Source organism: Convolutriloba macropyga, unplaced genomic scaffold (genome assembly GCF_964194025.1).
Source record: "Convolutriloba macropyga unplaced genomic scaffold, txConMacr16.3 SCAFFOLD_310, whole genome shotgun sequence".
NCBI classification, from domain to species: domain Eukaryota; kingdom Metazoa; phylum Xenacoelomorpha; order Acoela; family Convolutidae; genus Convolutriloba; species Convolutriloba macropyga.
The window spans coordinates 45,025-66,905 of NW_027451186.1; the positions used below are offsets into that span (position 1 = coordinate 45,025).

Below are 21,881 nucleotides of genomic sequence, written 5' to 3' on the forward strand. Positions count from 1 at the left end.
GCGGTTCGAATGGTGCCCATACCTCCATTGCTTTCCGCTAGGCCCATCAAGACAAGCATCTCATTGATGACATTATCCTTGGCTCCTCTGCTCTCGGACTGAAGCACCGGCAGCGGCCCCTGAGTAACGTTAATTGCCAGAAGCCCGTGCATGTTAGCATCCCACTAGTGTCCTATCTCGGAGGTCTGTTGGCGGCAGATGTCTGGGCCATAGTCTAGGCTAGCACTGAGTGCAGGGAAGGGTGGCGCAAGGGGTGCACGACTGTGTCAGTCAACCAGGAAGTGACGTCAAGTCTGCTGCTTGGGAGATGGTGCAAAGGTCACCGTTGTGCGGGCCCCTGGGATGTTGTGGCTAGAATTCCCTGTGGAGTGATCCTGAGCGGATAGCCACATTGCATGCTGCACCTGAAACAGATAGAGAGGGGGGGGGGGGGGGAGACAAAGAGGGAAAGAGGCGAGCGGAAGGGACAGGGTGGCAAACCAAAGGGCACAGGTTAGAGCAAGTGAAACCCAGCAGATCAATGCCTTTGTGGCAGCAAGATTGTCCAGAGTATGTATTCCTACTAAGCTTAAGCTGCATGGAGGGCATATACAGATCAATGAGCACAAGAGACTGAGCTGGATGTCAGGGTAGGCAGGCAAATGGGGGCCTCTCACCATCGCTTCTTCAAGGTGCTCTTGCGAAGCCATTGGTGTGGATCCTGTGGAGGACGAGGGTAGCCCTTGAGGCCTCTGCCTGTCCTTTCTCGACTCGGTTTCCCCTGTCACCGCCACTCTGGATGGTGCACCTGGCTGGTGCAATGTCGCCGTTGGTGGCGTTGCCTGACCATGACTGGCTGCGGGTGAGGCAATTTCCTTCGGGCAAAAGGAGCAACACAGAGCGCCTCAAGCGCGGCTTCCCAGCCAAAACCCAACGATTGTCACAAGCGATCGAGACTGGGCAAGTCCAGGAACACATGAAAGTGGGTGGCTTGCCTGACTCGAACGGATCCTCTGCTCAATCACACGCTGCTGCTCCAACCGCTCTGCATCAAATTCCTCAAGGCTTCTTGGCCCACGGTACTCCACAGCATAGTGAGACGTTTTGCAAAATGGGCACAGTGCACAGGGTTCGCCGCGGCGTGGCTTCACCTGTGGAGGCCACGAAAGTGGGGGCAAGGGAGGGACTCACAGGCTGAGGGGGGCTGGGAGGAAGGAGAATGGAACAGCGGGCGGTGCCACAGGCTCGGTGGAAGCCCGTTGGAAGCAGATCTCAAGGCACCGCCAGGGAAGGGGGGGGGGGGGTTCTGGAGTGGGAAAGGGCAGAACCAGGGAAGGTGATGTGAATGAAGAAGAAGGAGAGGGAAGGATGAGAGGCGAAGGGAAGGTGGGGCTGGGGCTGGAGCCACATGGGACGGGCACAACAGAAGAGGCCCATGGGGGGGGGGGGGGGGAGGAAAGGCGTGGATGGAGGGGGAACGGAGGAGCTGATGAGGGCGGAGGAATGGAAGAAAAAGGGGGAAGGGGCAACAGAACGTCAGGGAAAGACCAGGGAAGCAGGGGCGGCGGAGGTGGGGCTGGAGGGTAGGGCAAGGACGAAGGGAACGAAGCATGGTGGCATAGGGGATGGACGGGGGGGGGGAGGGTAGGGGGATGCGAAGGGTAGGTGAAGGGAGTCAGGGCTATTCATGTTTCAGGCTCTCGCCTGCAGGAAGCACTCGGTGCAAATGCCTTTTCCGCAGCATCGTGAGCGGTTAACCGCTGGGTACATGAGAAAGCAGATGGGGCAGTCCTCCAGCTGCTGCAGGTGGGACCAGCGACGGGGAGTTAGCGAGGAAGAAGAGAGTGAGAACAAGAGGCGTAAGCAAGGGAAATGGAGGAGAGTCAGGACAGCAGACAAGGTAGACATAGGAGAGAGGATGGAAGGCGGGAGGGAGCGTTAACGTAAGGAGGGGGAAGTCTCAGGGAAGCAAAGGGAAGTAAATCCAGACCCCTGCTCACCGCATCAGATGGAAGGTCAGAGTCTATCGGGACCACACCTGCTCATCCCCTGCCTCGTCCTCATCCAACCCTTTGTAGCATGGAGACAACTTCCCCTCGAGGATGAGGCGGCGGAGCTTCTTCTTGTCCACAGTGCTATCAGGGTACAACCCAGTGGGGCACAGCAAGTGCTCTTCTGTTGGAGCAGCGCGGGAGAGTTTGTGCCCCATGCTGGAGGTCGCTGGGGCTCGCCTTCTCCGAACCAAAGCCACAAACGCCTCAGGGGATGTATGGTTGGGGGGGGACAACGATACAGGCGAGGCTATCTGTTAGGAATATGGAAACTGAGCGGAAACGAAACCGCTGATTAAGTCGGTTGCCTTGATAGTATCACGGCCTGGCTGCCTTCCTTGCGCGCGCGCGCGTGTTCAGTGAATCTGCCGCTCCCAGACAGATAGGGAGGCAGGCACGACGGGAGGCGGAAGGGGTATACGCACACACACACACATACGCACAGACACACACACACAACACACACAAACACTCACACGCAAACACACACAACACACACACACGCACACACACACATACACACAACCACACGCACGCACACCACACACACAACACACACATACGCAACACACACACACAGACACACCCAAACACACACACACACAACACACACACACACACACACACATACACACACACACACGCACAGACACACACAACACGCACACACACACTAACATATACACACAACACACACACACACACAGACACACGCAAACACATACACACACCCACACACACGCACACACACAACACAGACAACACACACAGACACACATACGCACACACACATACGCGCACACATACACACACAACACACACACACACACACACACACACAAACATTCACACACAAACACACACAACACACACACGCACACACACAACACACACAACACAAACTAAGACACACATACGCACACACGCACAAACATACGCGCGCACAAACACACACACAACACACACACACAAACACTCACACACAAACACACACAACACACACACACGCACACACAGATACACACACCCACACAGACGTACACACACATACAACACACACAGCACACACACACACACAAGCAGACACACGCACACGCGCACACACACACACAAAACACACACATACACACACACGCGCGCACACAAACACAACACGCACACACACGCACACAGACACACACACACACACACACACACACACACACACAACACGCACACACATACACACACGCACACACATACACACACCCACACACGCACACACACACACAAAACACACAGAACACACACACAGACACACGCACACACAGACAACACACACACACGCACACACACACATATATATACACACAGACACACACACACACACACACACACACACACACACACACACACAACAACCAACAACAACAACAACAACAACAACAACAACAACCAACAACAACAACAACAACAACAACAACAACAACAACAACAACAACAACAGCAACAAAAACAACAACAACAACAACAACAACAACAACAACAACAACAACAACAACAACAACAACACATCCATTTTTTTGAGGTGAAATAAATCTGCGGCATGAAAAAGTGAAAACTAAAGAATAGGCCATGTCTTCTTACAAAGTAAGTAAAAAAGAAAAAAATTGTACTCCGCCTTGTCGATTCAATTTTTGGAGAACTTTCGAATGATAGAACTTTCAGTTCTCTACGCAAAAAAACTTTCGCCTTATGTGTTCTTAACAAAAAATCCCTAACGTAAAGTTCTTTTTCTCAAAAACTGGGGAAAGTACTAGTAGTATCTTCAAGGCAACGTGACATCATTTCGACCCCCTTCATGGTTGGATATACCCGGAATGATGTGAAAGAACAAGATGATCTGTGATCAGATGGTTCCAGACAAAAACCGCCTCTAATAAGATTCAGCCTCGCTTGAAGTCTATTCTGCACCCAAAGGGCGCTTGAATACAGCTCTGACAAGACAAAAATCCGCTAAAAAAACGTTTTCAGCACTCAAAGTACTCTCGAAAACAACCGCAAGGAAAAATCCAACTGTGCTTTATGATCGGACCAAAATTAGGTGGATTTCGATTTTAATGTGACCCACCTGTGCTCTAAACTGTTTTTCATTAGAATTCTCTACGCTCAATATAGTCTCTCGTCAGACCTACTTGCGTTCGAAATTGTCTAACCAGAACAGATCGAACCATGTTTTAGTTCTTCAGTATCCGTATTCTATAATCACTTCACAAAAATTAATATCTTTAGCAAACATTTGATTCCAGAAATTTCAGCTAGAACCAGTTCAACCTACAAGAAAGCCAGCAAATGAAACCTTACAATTTTGTGTTCCCCTTTGCCCCATTATTCCAGGACTAATTTGCATAACAATTTTTCTCTAAACAGTTGTTTACAATTTCTGAAGGAGCGGCTCTTGATGGGTGCTGGACTTCTTGGTTCTGACCAGAGCAAAAAGAATCCAACAGATTTCGTGATCAGACACCGCGTCTGAACTGTAAATTTTGTAGCGCCAACAACTCGCCATCAAACAATTGCAAAAACTTGTCTAGTTGAAGAGTTATTTGGCTCAGATCAGACTCATTTGAGGTCAAAATTGTGTCTAGTCAGAAGCAAAAAAAAACACTGAACTAAATCCATTATTGCTGAGCAAAAACAATTAAGTAGATTGCGCAAAACAAAATGGCAGTGCAAAGTACCAATAATAATAGCAATGTCATTACTGAAAAAAAAATTTATTTATCCGAACTGGAACCCAAGAAAAGTTAGTTTTTAAACTTTACATGTTTCCAAGAAAAACAATCCGATAACTGCATGCAGAGGTCTCCTTTAAATTCCTCAAATATATGATTAAAGATTTATTTTTTGAAATTTTTTTTATTTTCGTTTTTTCTTAAGAGACAAAGTAAAGAATTCCAGTCCTGTAAAGCTTTTCTAACGAATGAATTTTCTAGTTTTGAGCTCTTGAATTTATAGCCCCAGTACTCGAGTCAAGTTCTTTCATTTTTGTTAATTTTCCAGATTTTAAGTTCACGGCCCCTGCTTTTATCAAATGCTGGTAGTTGGTTGGTTTTAATCTTCTAGATGTAATTAATTCGCTTTAATTTCAAAAAATATTGCATAGGTAGAATTTTATGCTTTAGTTTCAGATCTCTAGATGAACAAAACTTTTTCCTGAAGAAGCTAGCTTTAACTGCCCAATTAAGTTGTCTGTCCAGTGTTAGAACAAGATTTTGGTTGATAGACTGAATGATAGTTGCTGAATAATGTATGTGACTTAACACTAATGCGTTGAGAATGAGTTTTTCATATTGTCTGAAATTGTTCTTCTTATTGTATAAATAGTTTTAATGCCGTCAGCCATTTTTTTAGTATGTGTTTTGCTTCTTCTTGGAAAGTTAATAATCTATCAATGTGGACGCCTATGTATTTGATCGCCTCTTTTTCATCAATGACTACATTGTCAACAACCATTTGTGTATTGGCAGATCGTTTTGTTTTGCTAAAGACTATGAACTCTGTTTTAGAGGCGTTGAGACTTAACTCATTTGATTGGAAAAAGGTAATTAACTTTTGTGTTTCCATTTCTAATTTTTTTGCCATCTTCGATTGAGGTATTGGTTGTGAGAACGATTGTGTCATCTGCATATTGAATAAGCTCTGTTTCGTTGTCAAGGTATTTACGCATGTCATTTATGTATAAATTGAACAGCAGCGGACCAACGACCATTCCTTGAGGAACTCCTCTTGTGAGTTCATTTGGATCCGATTGAATGTTTTGTATTTTTACTTGCTGCTCGCGATGAGACAGAAAAATTTTGATTAATAGCCCAGGCGATGTATTAAAACCTAACATATCTAAATTTTCATCAAGAATTTTGTGGTTTATAGAGTCAAAATTCTTGGATAAATCCAGTAGGGCAGCAGATACATATTTACTTTTTATCAGTTTCTGACCGTATAAACTCAATACAGTACGTGATTGCATCTGTGGTTGAAAGTCTTTTTCTAAATCCATATTGCGTTTTGGTGAACAACTTTTCACTCCATAAGTAATCTACAATTTGGTCTCTGAGAAGAGTGTCAAAAATTTTTGATATACATGTTGTGAGTGAATTTGGTCTATAGTTGTCTGGATCCTCTGTGTCTCCTTTTTTGAAAAGTGGTATTACAATGGCTTTATTTAAAGATTTTGGAAAACTTAGTTCTTTGATGGATTGATTTAATATGAATGACAGATGTGGAACAAGTTCCGACGCTGCATCTTTAAGTGCCCATGCTGGTATCGATGAAGGGCCTGGTGGTTTACTTACCTTGAGATGACTTGAGGCGTTGTGACACTCCTTATCTGTGACAAAACGGAAACTGAATGTTCGTTTTGAAGGGTTGTTTTTCTCTCTATGGCCCCTGTAATCTTTTGTTCCTTTGTATTCACCAAGTTGAGAAAATCGAAAATTAAGAAGGTTTGAAGGTTTGCCATTTTTATAATCTCCGTTATGTAGTCTCCGAAAACGTTTCTCAAACATTTAATGTCCGTTTGCGTTTTTCTCTGATTCCGTATTTCATTTATCAGTTGCCACTTTTGCCTGTCCGTTGCCGCAGCTTCAATGAAATCTGCGTAAAATTTGTTGAAATCATTTGTTTCTGATTTTAAAACATCTTGCTTTAGTTTAAAAAGTGCTTTGTAGTTTTCGTTGTTTAAAAATTTGTCTCTGGAATTTTTAAGAGACTTAGTTTTTCTAGTTAGCCATTTATCAGCCAATTGAAAACTATTTTCATTGTTTCGTATATAGCATTTTTTGAGAGGCGCGTGGTGATTTAGTACTTGCGCTAGAAGATAATCAAAAACTTCAACCATTTGAGATGGGTTCAAGTTGTTGTTATATAAAAGTGGCCAATTTAAGTCCCTTACAGATGTTTGGTAGCTTGATTTTTAAGCAATTGCGCTAATTTTAATTTCTCATTAGATTTCTCTCGAAATTGCTCTTGACTGAAGCCAATAACTCAACTTTGTCTGTAATCAGATCTAATTTCACGCAGTCGTTGCTGATCAGACCCAAGTGCTCGTTATGATCTGACTAACATGAGCTCGAAGTTGTCTCTGATCAGACTCAATTGAACTGGAATCTAACTATGGTCAGACTGCCTTCTCAGGTTGAGGTCCAGAACGAAAATCGATATGTCCGACCGTCCATTGCGTTATTGAGGTCACTTTTTTGATAGGTCGATTTATCAAAAGACCTCGGTCGCGACCAATATTGGGTGTGAAAATGCCATTGTTGACCGATATTGGGCATTAACAGACCGCGGTCGACCGATATTGGGCATGAAAAAATGTGGATCGACCTGTGAAAAGACTTGCCCCGCCATGTAATTAAAGTCTGGAAATTACCCCCACATCAGCTCTATCAACTCTATTAATCATTTCACATGGTCGATCTCTCGACTAGGGCACCCAGACCCTGAAACTTCGAAAGAGCAAGTCGAGTGCAACTATGTACTCGAGTGAGTCTGATCATAAGCCAGTTTGACTGGCATCAAGTCTTGAGGATTTGAGGAGCCGTACCTATGATGAGGTAGAGGGGTCCGATGAAAGCTGCCCCCACTCCCCCACATATGAACCCGACCAGTCTGTAGAAGAGGCGAGTGGGAATGTCCTCTATGAATGCGTAGGAGTAGGAGACGATGCCATACTGGACTATCCCAAAGACAGTGTACGCGAAGCAGTTGAGAGTCAGTGCCAAATCTACCTTGAAAAACGGAATCGAATCAATCCAACGCAAAAAAGCCGCGCTAATTTTGTTGATATTATCTTTTTTTCCCATTAACTCAATAAAATACGGTTCTATCGCATTATAGCCCCCTTATATTATTTTAGGGCGATATACGTTTACACGTCATATGACCACTGAGCGGAATGTGTGTGTGGTTTGTGTGTGTGTGTGTGTGTGTGCGTGTGTGTGTGTGTGTGTGTGTGTGTGTGTGTGTGCGTGTGTGTGTGTGTGTGTGTGTGTGTGTGTGTGTGTGTGTGTGTGTGTGTGTGTTTGTGTGTGTGTGTGTGTGTGTGTGTGTGTGTGTTTGTGTGTGTGTGTGTGTGTGTGTGCGTGTGTGTGCGTGCGTGTGTGTGTGCGTGTGTGGGTGTGTGTGTGTGTGTTGTGGGGTCGGAAACACATACACTAAACCCCACGCCATTATAAACCAGCACACGTAAAAGATACCAATATATTTTGAGACTATTGCGCCAATTTGTGGAATTTTGAAACAGCGGCATTGTAAAGTACAAAATACCAATTATATTGTTTTATTACAGTATAAATTACAATAATGTATTGTTTAATAGTTCATGCTAATTAGTAAAATCATTCTTTTATCCCATCCCACACTTTGAGGCCCTTTGACATGTTATGTAAGATTCATTTTGTGGAATTAAAGAAGAAAAATGCACCAAATTGTTCACTTATTTGGTAGGTGAGCTGGCTTGTAATGGCTTCTGTTTGCTCTGATTTTATGACTCTATGAGTGAGATAATATATAGTACTATCGTAAGAAGTTTTCTTTATTTTCTCTGAATAAGTTAATAAGTTCTTGTTCGAATATTTCTCAAAACTGAAGGAATATTTATGCGAGACTGGCTTTTTCGTCTCCAGATCAAATCGTGGAAAATTATGAGCATCCTGGAAAATTGAAATTGGTATAAAAAATGCAGATTTCAACCACATAGCTTTCATATTTTTTCAGAAAATAAATTACCATTTTTCACTGATACCAATGATACCGCTTACGAGGATTATAGTAGCAGGCATTTTTACAACACTTTTTCAGGTTGATAAATTTCCAATTACTTTTTTTAATGTTTAATAGTCCTACTCATATTCCCAGCCAGCTGTTAATGTAGGACTTTTTACATTTAAAGCAATTTGAATTGCATTTGCGAGTTGTCTTCAAAGATCTGTTACAATTTTTTCGACTGTACGTTTTTGACGAGAAACCAAAATGCAGCGTATAAAAAAAGGTGTATGTGGAAAATTTTGATTTTTTTTTCATTATTTTTCTTTTGATTTTCTGCATGAATAATTGAAGCAAATTTGATGTAATCTGATTATGCATAGTTGATAATACGCAAACAACTCAAAGATCATCTAATGGTTTTTACCTCAACTGCAAGTTCGACTGCGCGTGTAAACGAAATGCTCCAACCAAGGTAGGGGCACTAATAGGAAAACTCGAAATATTAGTAACTCTTAGTAATTTGCCATTGTTACCGTTCATTTGTTTTTCTGTAAGGTGGTCTCAATAACTACAAGTATAATTGGCTCTCAAACTTGTCTCATTGGTCTCATTAAAAACGGTGTTGAATATTTTTCATATGATTTTTGCGGTGATTTGAAGTGAAAAGAAAGTTGGAAAAACCGGTTATTCTTTTTTGATGTTTTTCATGTTATTCTTTCGTTTTGTTTATTTTCGTGTTTGTACTGGTATATATATTTGATGATTATCAAACAAGGATGTTAGAAGGAGGTTACTCGTTAGCTTAATTTTTTGCTCATTTTTTGAACTGCGATTTGTCTCTCTATGCTTTTCACTTGATCAAACCAAGTATTGGTTTGTTTTATCCATTTTTACAGCTTGTTTGACACTTTCCTTGAATTTTTTAAAACATTAGTCAATTTTGTTCACCGTTAATTTTTCCCCAGGTGCAATGAAACACCAATTGCTTCGAAAATCAATCTAAAAAGAACAGACTTAACATCAAAAAACGAAATCAAAAAGAAAACGGAATTAGCGGTGAAATCGGTCATTCTAGTTTTCTCAAAGTTAAAATCTCTTAAATTTTGAAATTTAAATTTTGAAAAATAATGTTCAATTGTATTCAATAGTTAAGTATTTCTTCTCTGCAATCCATGAGAAAAGAAGATACTTCAAAAAAAATCATTTGAAATTTCATCTTTAACCAACTTAGTGTCTTCATTGCACTAGGAGTTTAAATCAGTTAATCAATTTTGGAATTCGGATCACTAGGTGTATAAATCTTTAGGAGTTACTTATGAAAGCCGTTCTCTTTGTACGATTTGTTGGTGTTTCTTAGCTGATCATTCTATTATGTCATCCGAGGTTAGTGTTTGAATTTTTATCTTACGGGCAGTTAAAAAGCGAGTTGTCTTTTTTATTTTTTATTAAATATTTGCACGACCTTGAGTAAACCAGAACTCATATATTTTTTTTGTTATCTAGCGAAACTTAACCCAATAAGGCAGAAAAAATTAGTATAAGCGTTTAAAGGTACCCAAGAAAATTTAGCAGAGGAATCAGCCGGATCAATTTCAATTCAATTAGTGTGGCGTCGACATGATTATGATTGGTTTCGCTAACCAAAGGACAAACACAACAATCTCCATCTCAAAATTTCTCCTCAGTCGAAGTCAAAATCACTCCAGTATCAGAGGCTTATGATCATATGAAAAGTCTAAACGGATAAATGTATGACCATTGTCAAGATTACATCCAAAAATAATTAAAATCTCGAATGTCAGAGTTTTCAAAGTGAGAACTCATTAATATGTGTTTGGCTCTTTAATGATTGAAGACCCCCCAAACAGAAAGTTAAAGTAATTTATCAAGGCCTATGTTTAATTTAATCTGACCTTTCACAACCTATCGAGGTTCAAATAGGGAAGCATATTCGAAATAGGATGATATTACTGGAAAAAAAATGGTACAGGTAGAAGATTGTCCCGTACTTAACGCCAAGTCAATATCAGTACTGGGCAAGTCTAATTGCAAGTCTAGGTATCAGTACTGATTCAGAGCTATGATCATAACACATTTAAGACTTGTCAGACTTGGCCAAGACTTGGCAAGTCTTAATCCAAGTCTTGGCCAAGACTTGGCAAGTCTTAATCCAAGTCTTGGCCAAGACTTGCCAAGTCTTAATCCAAGTCTTGGCCAAGACTTGCCAAGTCTTAATCCAAGTCTTGGCCAAGACTTGGCAAGTCTTAATCCAAGTCTTGGCCAAGACTTGGCAAGTCTTAATCCAAGTCTTGGCCAAGACTTGCCAAGTCTTAATCCAAGTCTTGGCCAAGACTTGCCAAGTCTTAATCCAAGTCTTGGCCAAGACTTGCCAAGTCTTAATCCAAGTCTTGGCCAAGACTTGCCAAGTCTTAATCCAAGTCTTGGCCAAGACTTGCCAAGTCTTAATCCAAGTCTTGGCCAAGACTTGCCAAGTCTTAATCCAAGTCTTGGCCAAGACTTGCCAAGTCTTAATCCAAGTCTTGGCCAAGACTTGCCAAGTCTTAATCCAAGTCTTGGCCAAGACTTGCCAAGTCTTAATCCAAGTCTTGGCCAAGACTTGGCAAGTCTTAATCCAAGTCTTGGCCAAGACTTGGCAAGTCTTAATCCAAGTCTTGACCAAGACTTGGCAAGTCTTAATCCAAGTCTTGGCCAAGACTTGCCAAGTCTTAATCCAGTCTCAAATGGCCGAAAAAAAGGTCAAAAATAGCCGAAAAAAAGGTCAAAACTGATCGAAAAAACGTCAAAAATGGCCGAAAAAAAGGTCAAAAATAGCCGAAAAAAAGGTCAAAACTGATCGAAAAAACGTCAAAAATGGCCGAAAAAAGGGCAAAAATAGCCGAAAAAAAGGTCAAAACTGATCGAGAAAACGTCAAAAATGGCCGAAAAAAAGGTCAAAAATAGCCGAAAAAAAGGTCAAAACTGATCGAAAAAACGTCAAAAATGGCCGAAAAAAAGGTCAAAAATAGCCGAAAAAAAGGTCAAAACTGATCGAAAAAACGTCAAAAATGGCCGAAAAAAAGGTCAAAAATAGCCGAAAAAAACGTCAAAAATAGCCGGCAGACCTTGCAAAAAAAATCAACAGGACCTCAAAAAAGCTACAAAAGCTGTTTTCCTATACTCAGTTAAAAAAGAGTACTACAACACTGAATTGGCCGCAAGCGACCAAAAAGTATAAAAACACCGACAAAATTTAAAGACATAATTTTTTTTAAATTAAAGACATAAAAGTGGTATTGTAACTTTTTTGGTGTGAAAAAAAGGAGAAACCTTCTGGTCGTCTCCCCTTCGGTCGTGACTGTTTTTGTTTCTATTTGCTCTACTCTGATTGGTCCTACTTCTGCTTATGTTGTTGTCTCTTCTCCCTCTCATCAGTTTGATCAGCCACACAGTCAACACTGTCACCAACACAGTCCCAGTAACACTCACCGAAGTCAATAACTACAAATAAAGTTTGACAAATGAAGACAAAACAACAAATAAAGACAAAGAACTTGATTGCGAACCAAATAAGATCACCCAGTCATAACCGGACGGTTATCTTTTTCATCATAAAATTTAATAAAATAACATTATCTTGAAATATCTTGCACGACTTTTGCAGAATAAGCGCCAGGGTCTTCCATCTTGCAAGATAAAGGTTATTTACAAGAATCTCACGAGACAAACGTTACTTGCAAGACTCTTGTAAACAGAAAGCTTAAAATTGAAATTTTTGCAACTTATTTATTTGCTGTATTTCTGATGTGATGTAATATGTGAAAATATGAGGTGTTGTCAAAAATGTAAAACTTGTGTTGAAAAAATGATCCGGATTTAAAACTAGAATCAATAAACGCCACCTGAGATATTTGACCAAGATTAATTTGATCTAATCCCAGCATGTATCACTCTTCTCAACCTTAGCACGAAAGGCGTTATTAACAAAAAAATGCACAAGAATTACCGTTAAAGCATTTTGAGCGCGTATCAGCCTAATATAAAAAATAGGACGCACAATATCCAACGAAATCAAGCAGAGTGAACACCCTGAGGATTAATCTTATAGAAATGGTTAATTTGAGTAAAACGCTATAAAAGATTTGGCTGCAAACTGACGCCAAATTCTGAACAAAAAAAAACGAAAAAAGAGAAAAAACACTAAGAGGTCAGGAAACAGAATCAGATGTACCCACGTACCCTCTTTTTCATATTGCCCGTTTCCATGTCTACATAACAAAAATTCCCGAACTTATTGAAGTGCAAGGATTGACCAGTGATACTTTAAGTACAAAAACTTCGGTTACTGATAAAAATTTTTAATTTCCTTTAATACACATATGAATAAAATGTAAATGGCAACGAGGCAATGTAGTGTTAAGAATATATTATAATGCAAAATAAAAAAACAAAAAATTTGTTGTCTAAGATGCAATCTTTCCCCAAACAAACATAGTTTTCCTTATCAATTTGCGGAAGGCGTTCTTGATGATTTTTAAGCAACAATGTGTCACTAAAAACATATATTCAGTTGTGAGCAATGTCTTGAATGAGTTGTTTGAAAAAAAAGATGGTGTCTTGCTACGCTTCAGGCATTTTTAATTAGATCATTTACTCTGGAATCAAGGAATCAAATAGTTCTAGTATTTGCTTCAAACATGCATATAGCAAGTTTTGGCTTCATGTTGGTATCACAATTTTACATGGAGTTACCATATAACAATCAAGAAAAATGATACACTGTAATCGGATAGTAAGACACGTTGTTTGCTCTTACGGCTTCTTTCGGACGCAGGTTTTCGGGTTACATATTGAGAACTGCAAATATATGTCTCAAATGTTTTTTTGGAGAGCATGGGTAGTGCAAGAAGTAGCACGATCAGTCGAACACCTGCCATTTTATACAAAAATCCAATTATGTAACAATACACGTCGCAAAATAGCCTTAGGAAACAATAGAAACTGGAGAAGCTGAAATCCAGTTGTATACCCGGACCGTAGTGTCATCAAAAATCAGTACTGAATCATAATAAATTCCTTCTGTTTTTTTCTATGCGCAGAGCTCTGATCAGGGCACTTATTCGCCATTTCATGGTAAATTTCAGAGTAAATTCTGAGATTTTTCTGAACATCATGAATCTCAGTTTCTGAATTCTTCCTGAACATAATGAATTTTTATCCTGATTTTTTACTGATTAGTATGAAAAAATCAAATCGGCTGGAACTTGGAAAAAAACTCATAGCCAATAGCAAAATTTAATTAAATGAGTATATGGTCAATTGAAACAGAAGGGTTTATGCTGTTTATAAAAGGACTATTAATTACAGTTAATTGGAGTTTCATCATCGAGAGTTTCATCGATCTGTAGACTGCCATCGCTGTGTAGACTGCCATCGCTGTGTAGACTGGACTGCCATCGCTGTGTAGACTGGACTGCCATCGCTCTGTAGACTGCCATCGCTGTAGCATGCCGTTCAGCGCTCTGTAGACTGCCTCTCAGTTTCTTCGAGAGTTTCATCGCAATGTAGACTGCCACGTAGACTTCCACGATTCTCCCGAGGAAGAAATACCTGTAACCTTCATCCGATTAGCCGTCGCCTGACACTGACACTCGAGCTCCAGGAATAGACATCTTTGTTCATAAAGGACGGAGATGAAGAAGGTGAAGGTGGAATGTTTCACAGTACTTCCAATATGAGTCGGGAACATCTAAAAGAACACCCCCCCCCCCCACAACCACCACCATTGCCCCCGCCTACCACCACCACCACCGTTACCCCCGCCATCCACCCGCCCACCACCACCACCATTACCCCCGCCATCCACGCGCCCACCACCACCACCATTACCCCCGCCATCCACGCGCCCACCACCACCACCATTACCCCCGCCATCCACGCGCCCACCACCACCACCATTACCCCCGCCATCCACGCGCCCACCACCACCACCATTACCCCCGCCATCCACGCGCCCACCACCACCACCACCACCACCATTACCCCCGCCATCCACGCGCCCACCACCACCACCATTACCCCCGCCATCCACGCGCCCACCACCACCACCATTGCCCCCGCCATCCACTCGCCCACCACCACCACCATTACCCCCGCCATCCACGCGCCCACCACCACCACCATTGCCCCCGCCATCCACGCGCCCACCACCACCAACATTACCCCCGCCATCCACGCGCCCACCACCACCACCATCGCCCCCGCCATCCACGCGCCCACCACCACCACCATTACCCCAGCCATCCACGCGCCCACCACCACCACCATTACCCCCGCCCACCACCACCACCATTACCCCCGCCATCCACCCGCCCACCACCACCACCATTACCCCCGCCATCCACGCGCCCACCACCACCACCATTACCCCCGCCCACCACCACCACCATTACCCCCGCCATCCACCCGCCCACCACCACCACCATTACCCCCGCCATCTACGCGCCCACCACCACCACCATTACCCCCGCCATCCACGCGCCCACCACCACCAACATTACCCCCGCCATCCACGCGCCCACCACCACCACCATCGCCCCCGCCATCCACGCGCCCACCACCACCACCATTACCCCAGCCATCCACGCGCCCACCACCACCACCATTACCCCCGCCCACCACCACCACCATTACGCCCGCCATCCACCCGCCCACCACCACCACCACCATTACCCCCGCCATCCACGCGCCCACCACCACCATCGCCCCCGCCATCCACGCGCCCACCACCACCACTACCTTTAATTCGCTACCTATTATTATTATTATTATTCGCATTCGCTCGACACCCCCCCCCCCCGTATTCGCTCGTCAAATCGGCGTTCCAACGTTTGAAACTAAACCTACCAATGGTTTCATTCGTTTAAGAACCAAAATACTCACAATGCATTGCGTTTGAAGATTGAACATACCGACAATACAGAAGAAAACAACATCATAACTAAAAACTAAAAACTCGTGCTCACACTGTGGGTCTGATTACAATTAGCACCCCTTCGATTTGGAAGATGGCTGTTGGAAATATATAATATTGAATGCAAAAGTATTGCATTCTAATTCCTTTAATTCGCTACCTATTATTATTATTATTCGCATTCGCTCGACAGCCCCCCCCGTATTGGCTCGTCGACAGCACCCCCCCCCCCCAGACGTACCTGCCATATTGTTATTTAATATAGTATTTAAGTTTAAAAATCTATAAATGCTATAATGCTATTTTCATGCTCAAAATTGGTGTCTCCCAAAAATTCAAAATGGTTTTCGAAATTTTCAAATTTTTTTTCTGAATTTTCTATGAACAGTATGAAAACGGAAAATCATACTAAACAGACAAAACTCATAAAAAAGTTTGATTCTGCGTTTTGTCTGAACATAATGCAAGGTAACCCTACCCTTAGGTTACTATGATTCAGTACTGACTTAAGAAACTACTATGGGAATCTAATGAATCAGTACTGAAAGTCTATGACACTAGGGTCCGGGTAACAACATAAATTTGTACATTTGTAGCATCACGAAGAAAGGTTTATCAATTCAATGTTTTAACGATGCGAATTTATGACGATAGAAATGTGATACATTGGTAGCATCACGAACAACAATTGCGTCATTAAAAATATTTGTAGCATCGCATCTATCACTTCATTATTTTATATTGAGCTCGGTGCACATAATATAGGCGGCAAAACAGATTATGTTACTTATTGACGATGCCAGTTATTAGTATTCAGTTGTTTGTCGAAGGGTTTCGTTTGATGCCAAACCAACGCAGTAAATTCGTAGAGCTATCATTTAATGACTTATTTTGATCACAGTCGTACAATTCCTTGACTATAATCTGACATTTAACAGGTATTTTTTGAGAAAAGAGCCCTGTAGGAGATCTGGCTGTGAGCCCTTTTTAGTTTATTTGCAATATGGGCGTCTGTCTTTTGGTTAAAATATATGTCTTCTCAACGCATTATAATGGTTCACAAATCTAGCGTCGCAATAAATTAAGATAACAGCGCGTAAAAAAGTCCAAAGATGATGTGTTAAATGGGTATATTTCACCATGTCCTTCTCTGATTCGTGCTGAATTATCTCTGATTCAGTACTGAAAACCTAAATTTATCTGAATTTGTTCTGATTCAGTACTGATTCTCTCTGGAGGTTAGGTACGGGTACATACTTAATTTAACTAAGCAAGGAGGGCAATTTTTTTTTAGTTTATGCTAAGAAAAGCAAAAGCGACACGAGTAAAAATCGTTTTGTTGCTCTTTAATTATTTTTTGTAATCACTTTCCTCTTGTTCTTGTTTCGGACCAAATTTTAGTTTGGGTTGTTTATGCTTGTCGGCTAATTAACCTGTTCGACTAGGTTGCTGTTGCTTTTACAGCTGCGTGGAGTGTCGTCCTTTGTGACCATGAGGCGAGGCATTCCAATCAACAGTTGAATTGCCAACAGTGGCAGAGAGATCAGGTAGCCGAAAGAGCGAGTCGCTTTCTCCTTGTACCAGACCGGATACTTAAAACAAAATATGTTACTGATTCTGATTGGAATTTTTTATCGAATATTAGTTAGATGGATGTGTAAGAAATAACCAAAATAGGCCAATTACAAAAAGTGCGTATCAAAGACGGTCAATTAGAAAAATATGAGTAAAAATGGGTAAACTCCACAAAAATATAGGTCAAAAATGTTTATTTTTGGGCAAACTTTTGACTGATTGTCTTAGGTGAGGGAAAATATCTACAAGGAGCCTGGGTTATGTGCATTTGCACACAATGTTCTGACCCCGCTCAACCACTATTTTAATTCAGTTGTCTACCAAATGAGGAAGAGATAGAAAACTTTCAAAAATTCATATTTTGTTCAAAAATAAAATACGTATCCATTTAAAAAATTGCTTTAAAGTCAAACCACTAAACAATTTAAATAATGCCGCATAAGATGGTCGATGATATCTTCCATAAGGGAGACTATGAGACATGACAGACAACAAAGTCAAATAAAAACAGCATACATTAAAGACGAACAAAAATCAATATCTATCTATTATTTGGTAATATTTGAAAATATAGTCAAAATAACATCAGAAAAAAATTTGAACTGAGAAACTTAGCTGCATTTTACCTACAAATATATGCGAGAATAATTAATAAATAGACAAAAACATGAGGGTAAGGTGAAAATATATATTTATTTAAAAACCAAACAAAAGAACGCTACCGACGGAATAACAATGTTTATTTTATGGCTGTTGGCTAGAATTTGTCCTTTAATAAATAGTTTCTTAGGTTTTATTCTAATTAGATTTCAAGCTGAACACACCATTCACCTTTATCACACATAAAAGTGTGATTAAACCAAAGTTACATGACAAATACCGGATAATAATTCGGATGAAAAAATATTTGCAAAGAATTAGGAAAAAACAAATGATTGTATTCTTGCTTGTATTCCAAAATAAAATTGCAGAGTCGTATTGAACAATTTTGGTGGAATTAATTCTCTGTTTTTGATCTATTTTTTGTTTGTAGTGCTGAAATAGAGCGCATCTGTGAAAACAGTCAATCTTTTGCCCTTATATTTTCACAGATGCGCTCTATTTCAGCACTACAAACAAAAAATGGATCCAAAAACAGAGAATTAATTCCACCAAATTTTTCAATTAATTTCTGATTCGAGGGAAACAGTCAAACTTTTGCCCTTATGTTTCCCTCGAATCAGAAAACCAAAAAACCTTTTCAACAAAAAAAATTTAGAAAACTTTAGTTTTGCATTTTTTTGGTACCAAGATAAGCAATTCGTGATCAGTGAGTGCCTCATATTCCATGCAAACAAAATTGGACGCTGACTGATTTTTTATAAAATATCTGTTAAAAGCTTGTTTAGATCGTAGTTTGATTTTTTTACAAAGTTTTTCAGCTTTTTTAGTACTAGTTAATTTTTTGATCGTGATAATTTTGGATCAGTTGGTTAAATCAGTTAACAGGATCAAACGTGTTTTAATAAGAAAAAAAGTAGGTAAAAACCGATATTTACGTCATCACCAAAATCCTGTGGCGGCGAATTTTGAGAAAGTAAGACCTGATTAATAGAAAACCGGTCATAAAAGAACGTGACATTAGAATTTTTACAGATTTTAGAGAGTTTCTGATAACCCCTTTTTCGGAGAAAAATTAAGAAAAGGAAGAAAAGCATACAAAATTTCCTCTTCAAATGTTTTCTAATTAAAAGCTTGATGTAAGTTTGTAGTGCTCGAACCCCCTTGTGTGGATGTGCGAATACTGCTGGGCGAAAGCCAAATGTATTGAGTTTTGTTTTTTCTTCTGTAAATGAAGTTACTTTGTTTTTTCGTTATGTTCTTCAGTTTTTTAGTTTGTCGAATAAAAGAAGCTGAACATATAGGGTTTCGAACCAACGCGCGCAATCCAGATGCTGTATTAGCGGACCGCGCCAAGATCCAAATAAAATGCAGCATATATTCAAGTTTTCAAATCGAAGCACTTAGACAGATGCGTTTTTGCCGGGCCATTTTACAAATTGATTGTCTTGCAATGATCGAATCACGATAGGAAGGTTAAAGGGCTACAATTAATCTTAGAAGAGTTAAAAAGATATATATATATATATATATATATATATATATATATTTATATATATATAAATATTTATATATATATATATATATATATGTATATGTGTGTGTATACAAAAATACATAAATGCATATATATACTTATATAAATATATATATATAAGGATTTGTATACTTAAATATTAATATATTTATATATATATATCCATATATATATATATATATATATATATATATTTATATATCTATATATACGTATATAAATATATATATATATATATATATATATATATATGTATATATATATATATATACACTAATATATTTTTATATATATATATATATATATATATATATATATATATAATCATAAATCAAACGATGTTTTGATTTAAAAAGGAGACAAATAGATGTAACTAGTAAAGTAACAAAACTATGAAGTGGTTGATTGGAAATTGCCACGCGGATGGTGCTCCGAATTTTGGACCAAAATATAGAGTGACTTAAATCGATAAGGCTAGTAATTTAAAAAGAAAAAGTAAAACAAAGTAAAACAAATATGCGCAGCACAAAACTGCACAAAAATTATTTTTGATGGAAAAACTTTCTTTTTATTTAACTCACCGGAATTTTGAACGTTAAAAACACTGTTTGCGAAAAAGAGATAGGTTATTGCAGAAAAAATGCACCTGCTAACTGTCTTTACGCATCAAGCAAATTGTGATAGCCGTGTTTCGCTTGCGTTAAATTGTGTTGTGAATTATGTTCAACCCCAAATTTACTAAGCAAGTAGCTGGTAAAATTTTATATCCAAAGTTGTGCTTGGCCCCGTCTTTACTGGGCGCGAGGTTGCTCATCAACTCTTGCGGAGTAGAACATATTGATGTTCTTAGTATCAAAGAAAACTATAGACATGTAGAAGTAACTGAAATGGCCTCGAGTTGCAGGCGATTATATTTTTGATTTCTACTTATTTACGCCCGTTGTGTTGCCAACTGCGCCACTCTTCTTAAATATGCTAAAAATCAGTTGATACATTTACTTAAAAGTCAAAAAGCCTTGAAAAAAACTATGCTTCACAGCGTTAAAATTCGCCATATACTTTTCTACCACAAACTAACGATCGTCTCTGATTTCTTTGGTTTCAGACTTTGAATTCGCAATAGCATTGTACGAAGAAATGCGTTATGATTTGCGTCTAACAATAAAAACAAAAATTTCCTAATGTCGAGCAATAGTTTTCATAAACAATTAGTGTCAAGAAAACTGAGTTAATGCAATTTTGACTCTTTTCACGCCCCGTCTCGATCACAGTCTTTCCATAAGTAGAAATCTATATCAGCGGAACATTTAATTCCGCTGATATATAGATATTCCGCTGATCATAATTTCCGCTGATCATAATTTTCAATTAGCTCCCATTTTTTTTACTGGAGCGCGGCGTTTTACTTATGCTGCCGCAAAACAATATAGCTGGTTATTTTTAAGAAATTAAGCCGAATCGACTCCCTTGAGAGCGAAGATTCTGTCTGCAGCCATGAGACATGCAAGCCAGTCGGGTGCCATGATTGTGAATGCTCCAGATAAGAGGAAGAGACGGCACAACACAAAGTACCGCTCCCAAACTCGGAACCACGCACCTGTCATATCAATCAAAAATCAAAAGTTTTTACTATTATTCAAAACATATTTGTAATTAGGTAACTAATTACGTAACTAGGGATTGGTCATCGCTCAAACTTAGGTTCTCTTGTTTTTTTCTGGTGTGGAATTGCGCTTAAGTACTCAGGTTGAGGTCCAGACCGAAATCGCATCCGATCAGACCGACCCAGACTGAATTGTGCTCTGATTATACTATCGTGCGCTCGAAGCTCCGTATGCGCTTGAAGTGAGCTCGAAAACCTACTCTGATCAGACTATTGTGTGCTCAGAAGTCACCCACCTGATCAGACTCAAGCGTCAGTTTCTGATCAGACTGAAGTACGCTTGAAATCGCCTCTGATCGGACTAAAATGCGCTCAAAATGGCCTCTGATCAGACTAAAGTGCGCTCGAAGTTGCCTCTGATCAGACTAAAGTGCGCTCGAAGTTGCCTCTTTTTAGACTGCGTTCAGTTAAGTCTGATAAGAGAATGAACATGAACATGAACAAATCGCTCAATTCATTTCTTGAAAATTGCTGTTTTCAATCAGATATTCAACTAAAGAAAAACCAATTCAAAAATTTTTGCTAATGAGCAAAAATCCGTGCGGAAAAAAAATTATTGAGTATGCCATTATTATGTTTTTAACTGGATAGATGAGGTTAGACAGCTTTGCATAAAAACGTCTTGATCGACAGTTATTCCAAATCATTTGAGGAGGGGACCAGCAGTTGCTATAAGCTGGACCCCTTGGTTTTGACCAAAACCATCAGACTTTCAATGGGATTCTGATTAGAATGCTGCTGTATTGTTGACTCTTA

The 21,881-nt window shown here is 40.1% G+C and overlaps 1 protein-coding gene across 2 annotated transcripts in view; it reads right to left on the bottom strand.

Moving 5' to 3' along the window:
- Window positions 1-18,023, bottom strand: part of LOC142356459 (uncharacterized) — an 18,407-nt gene extending 384 nt beyond the window's left edge. The window contains exons 1-4 of one of the 2 annotated variants that reach the window (XM_075408371.1): window positions 17,952-18,023; window positions 17,184-17,342; window positions 12,108-12,278; window positions 7,618-7,801 (exon numbers count right to left, since the gene is read on the bottom strand). In XM_075408371.1, coding sequence (XP_075264486.1) covers window positions 7,618-7,801; window positions 12,108-12,278; window positions 17,184-17,255 — 427 coding nt within the window. In that variant the 5' untranslated portion in view covers window positions 17,256-17,342; window positions 17,952-18,023. Of the gene's footprint in view, window positions 1-7,617; window positions 7,802-12,107; window positions 12,279-17,183; window positions 17,373-17,951 lie in introns of those variants that run through there. The other variant, XM_075408372.1, reaches the window with a different exon arrangement.
- Window positions 18,024-21,881: the final 3,858 nt, after the last annotated feature.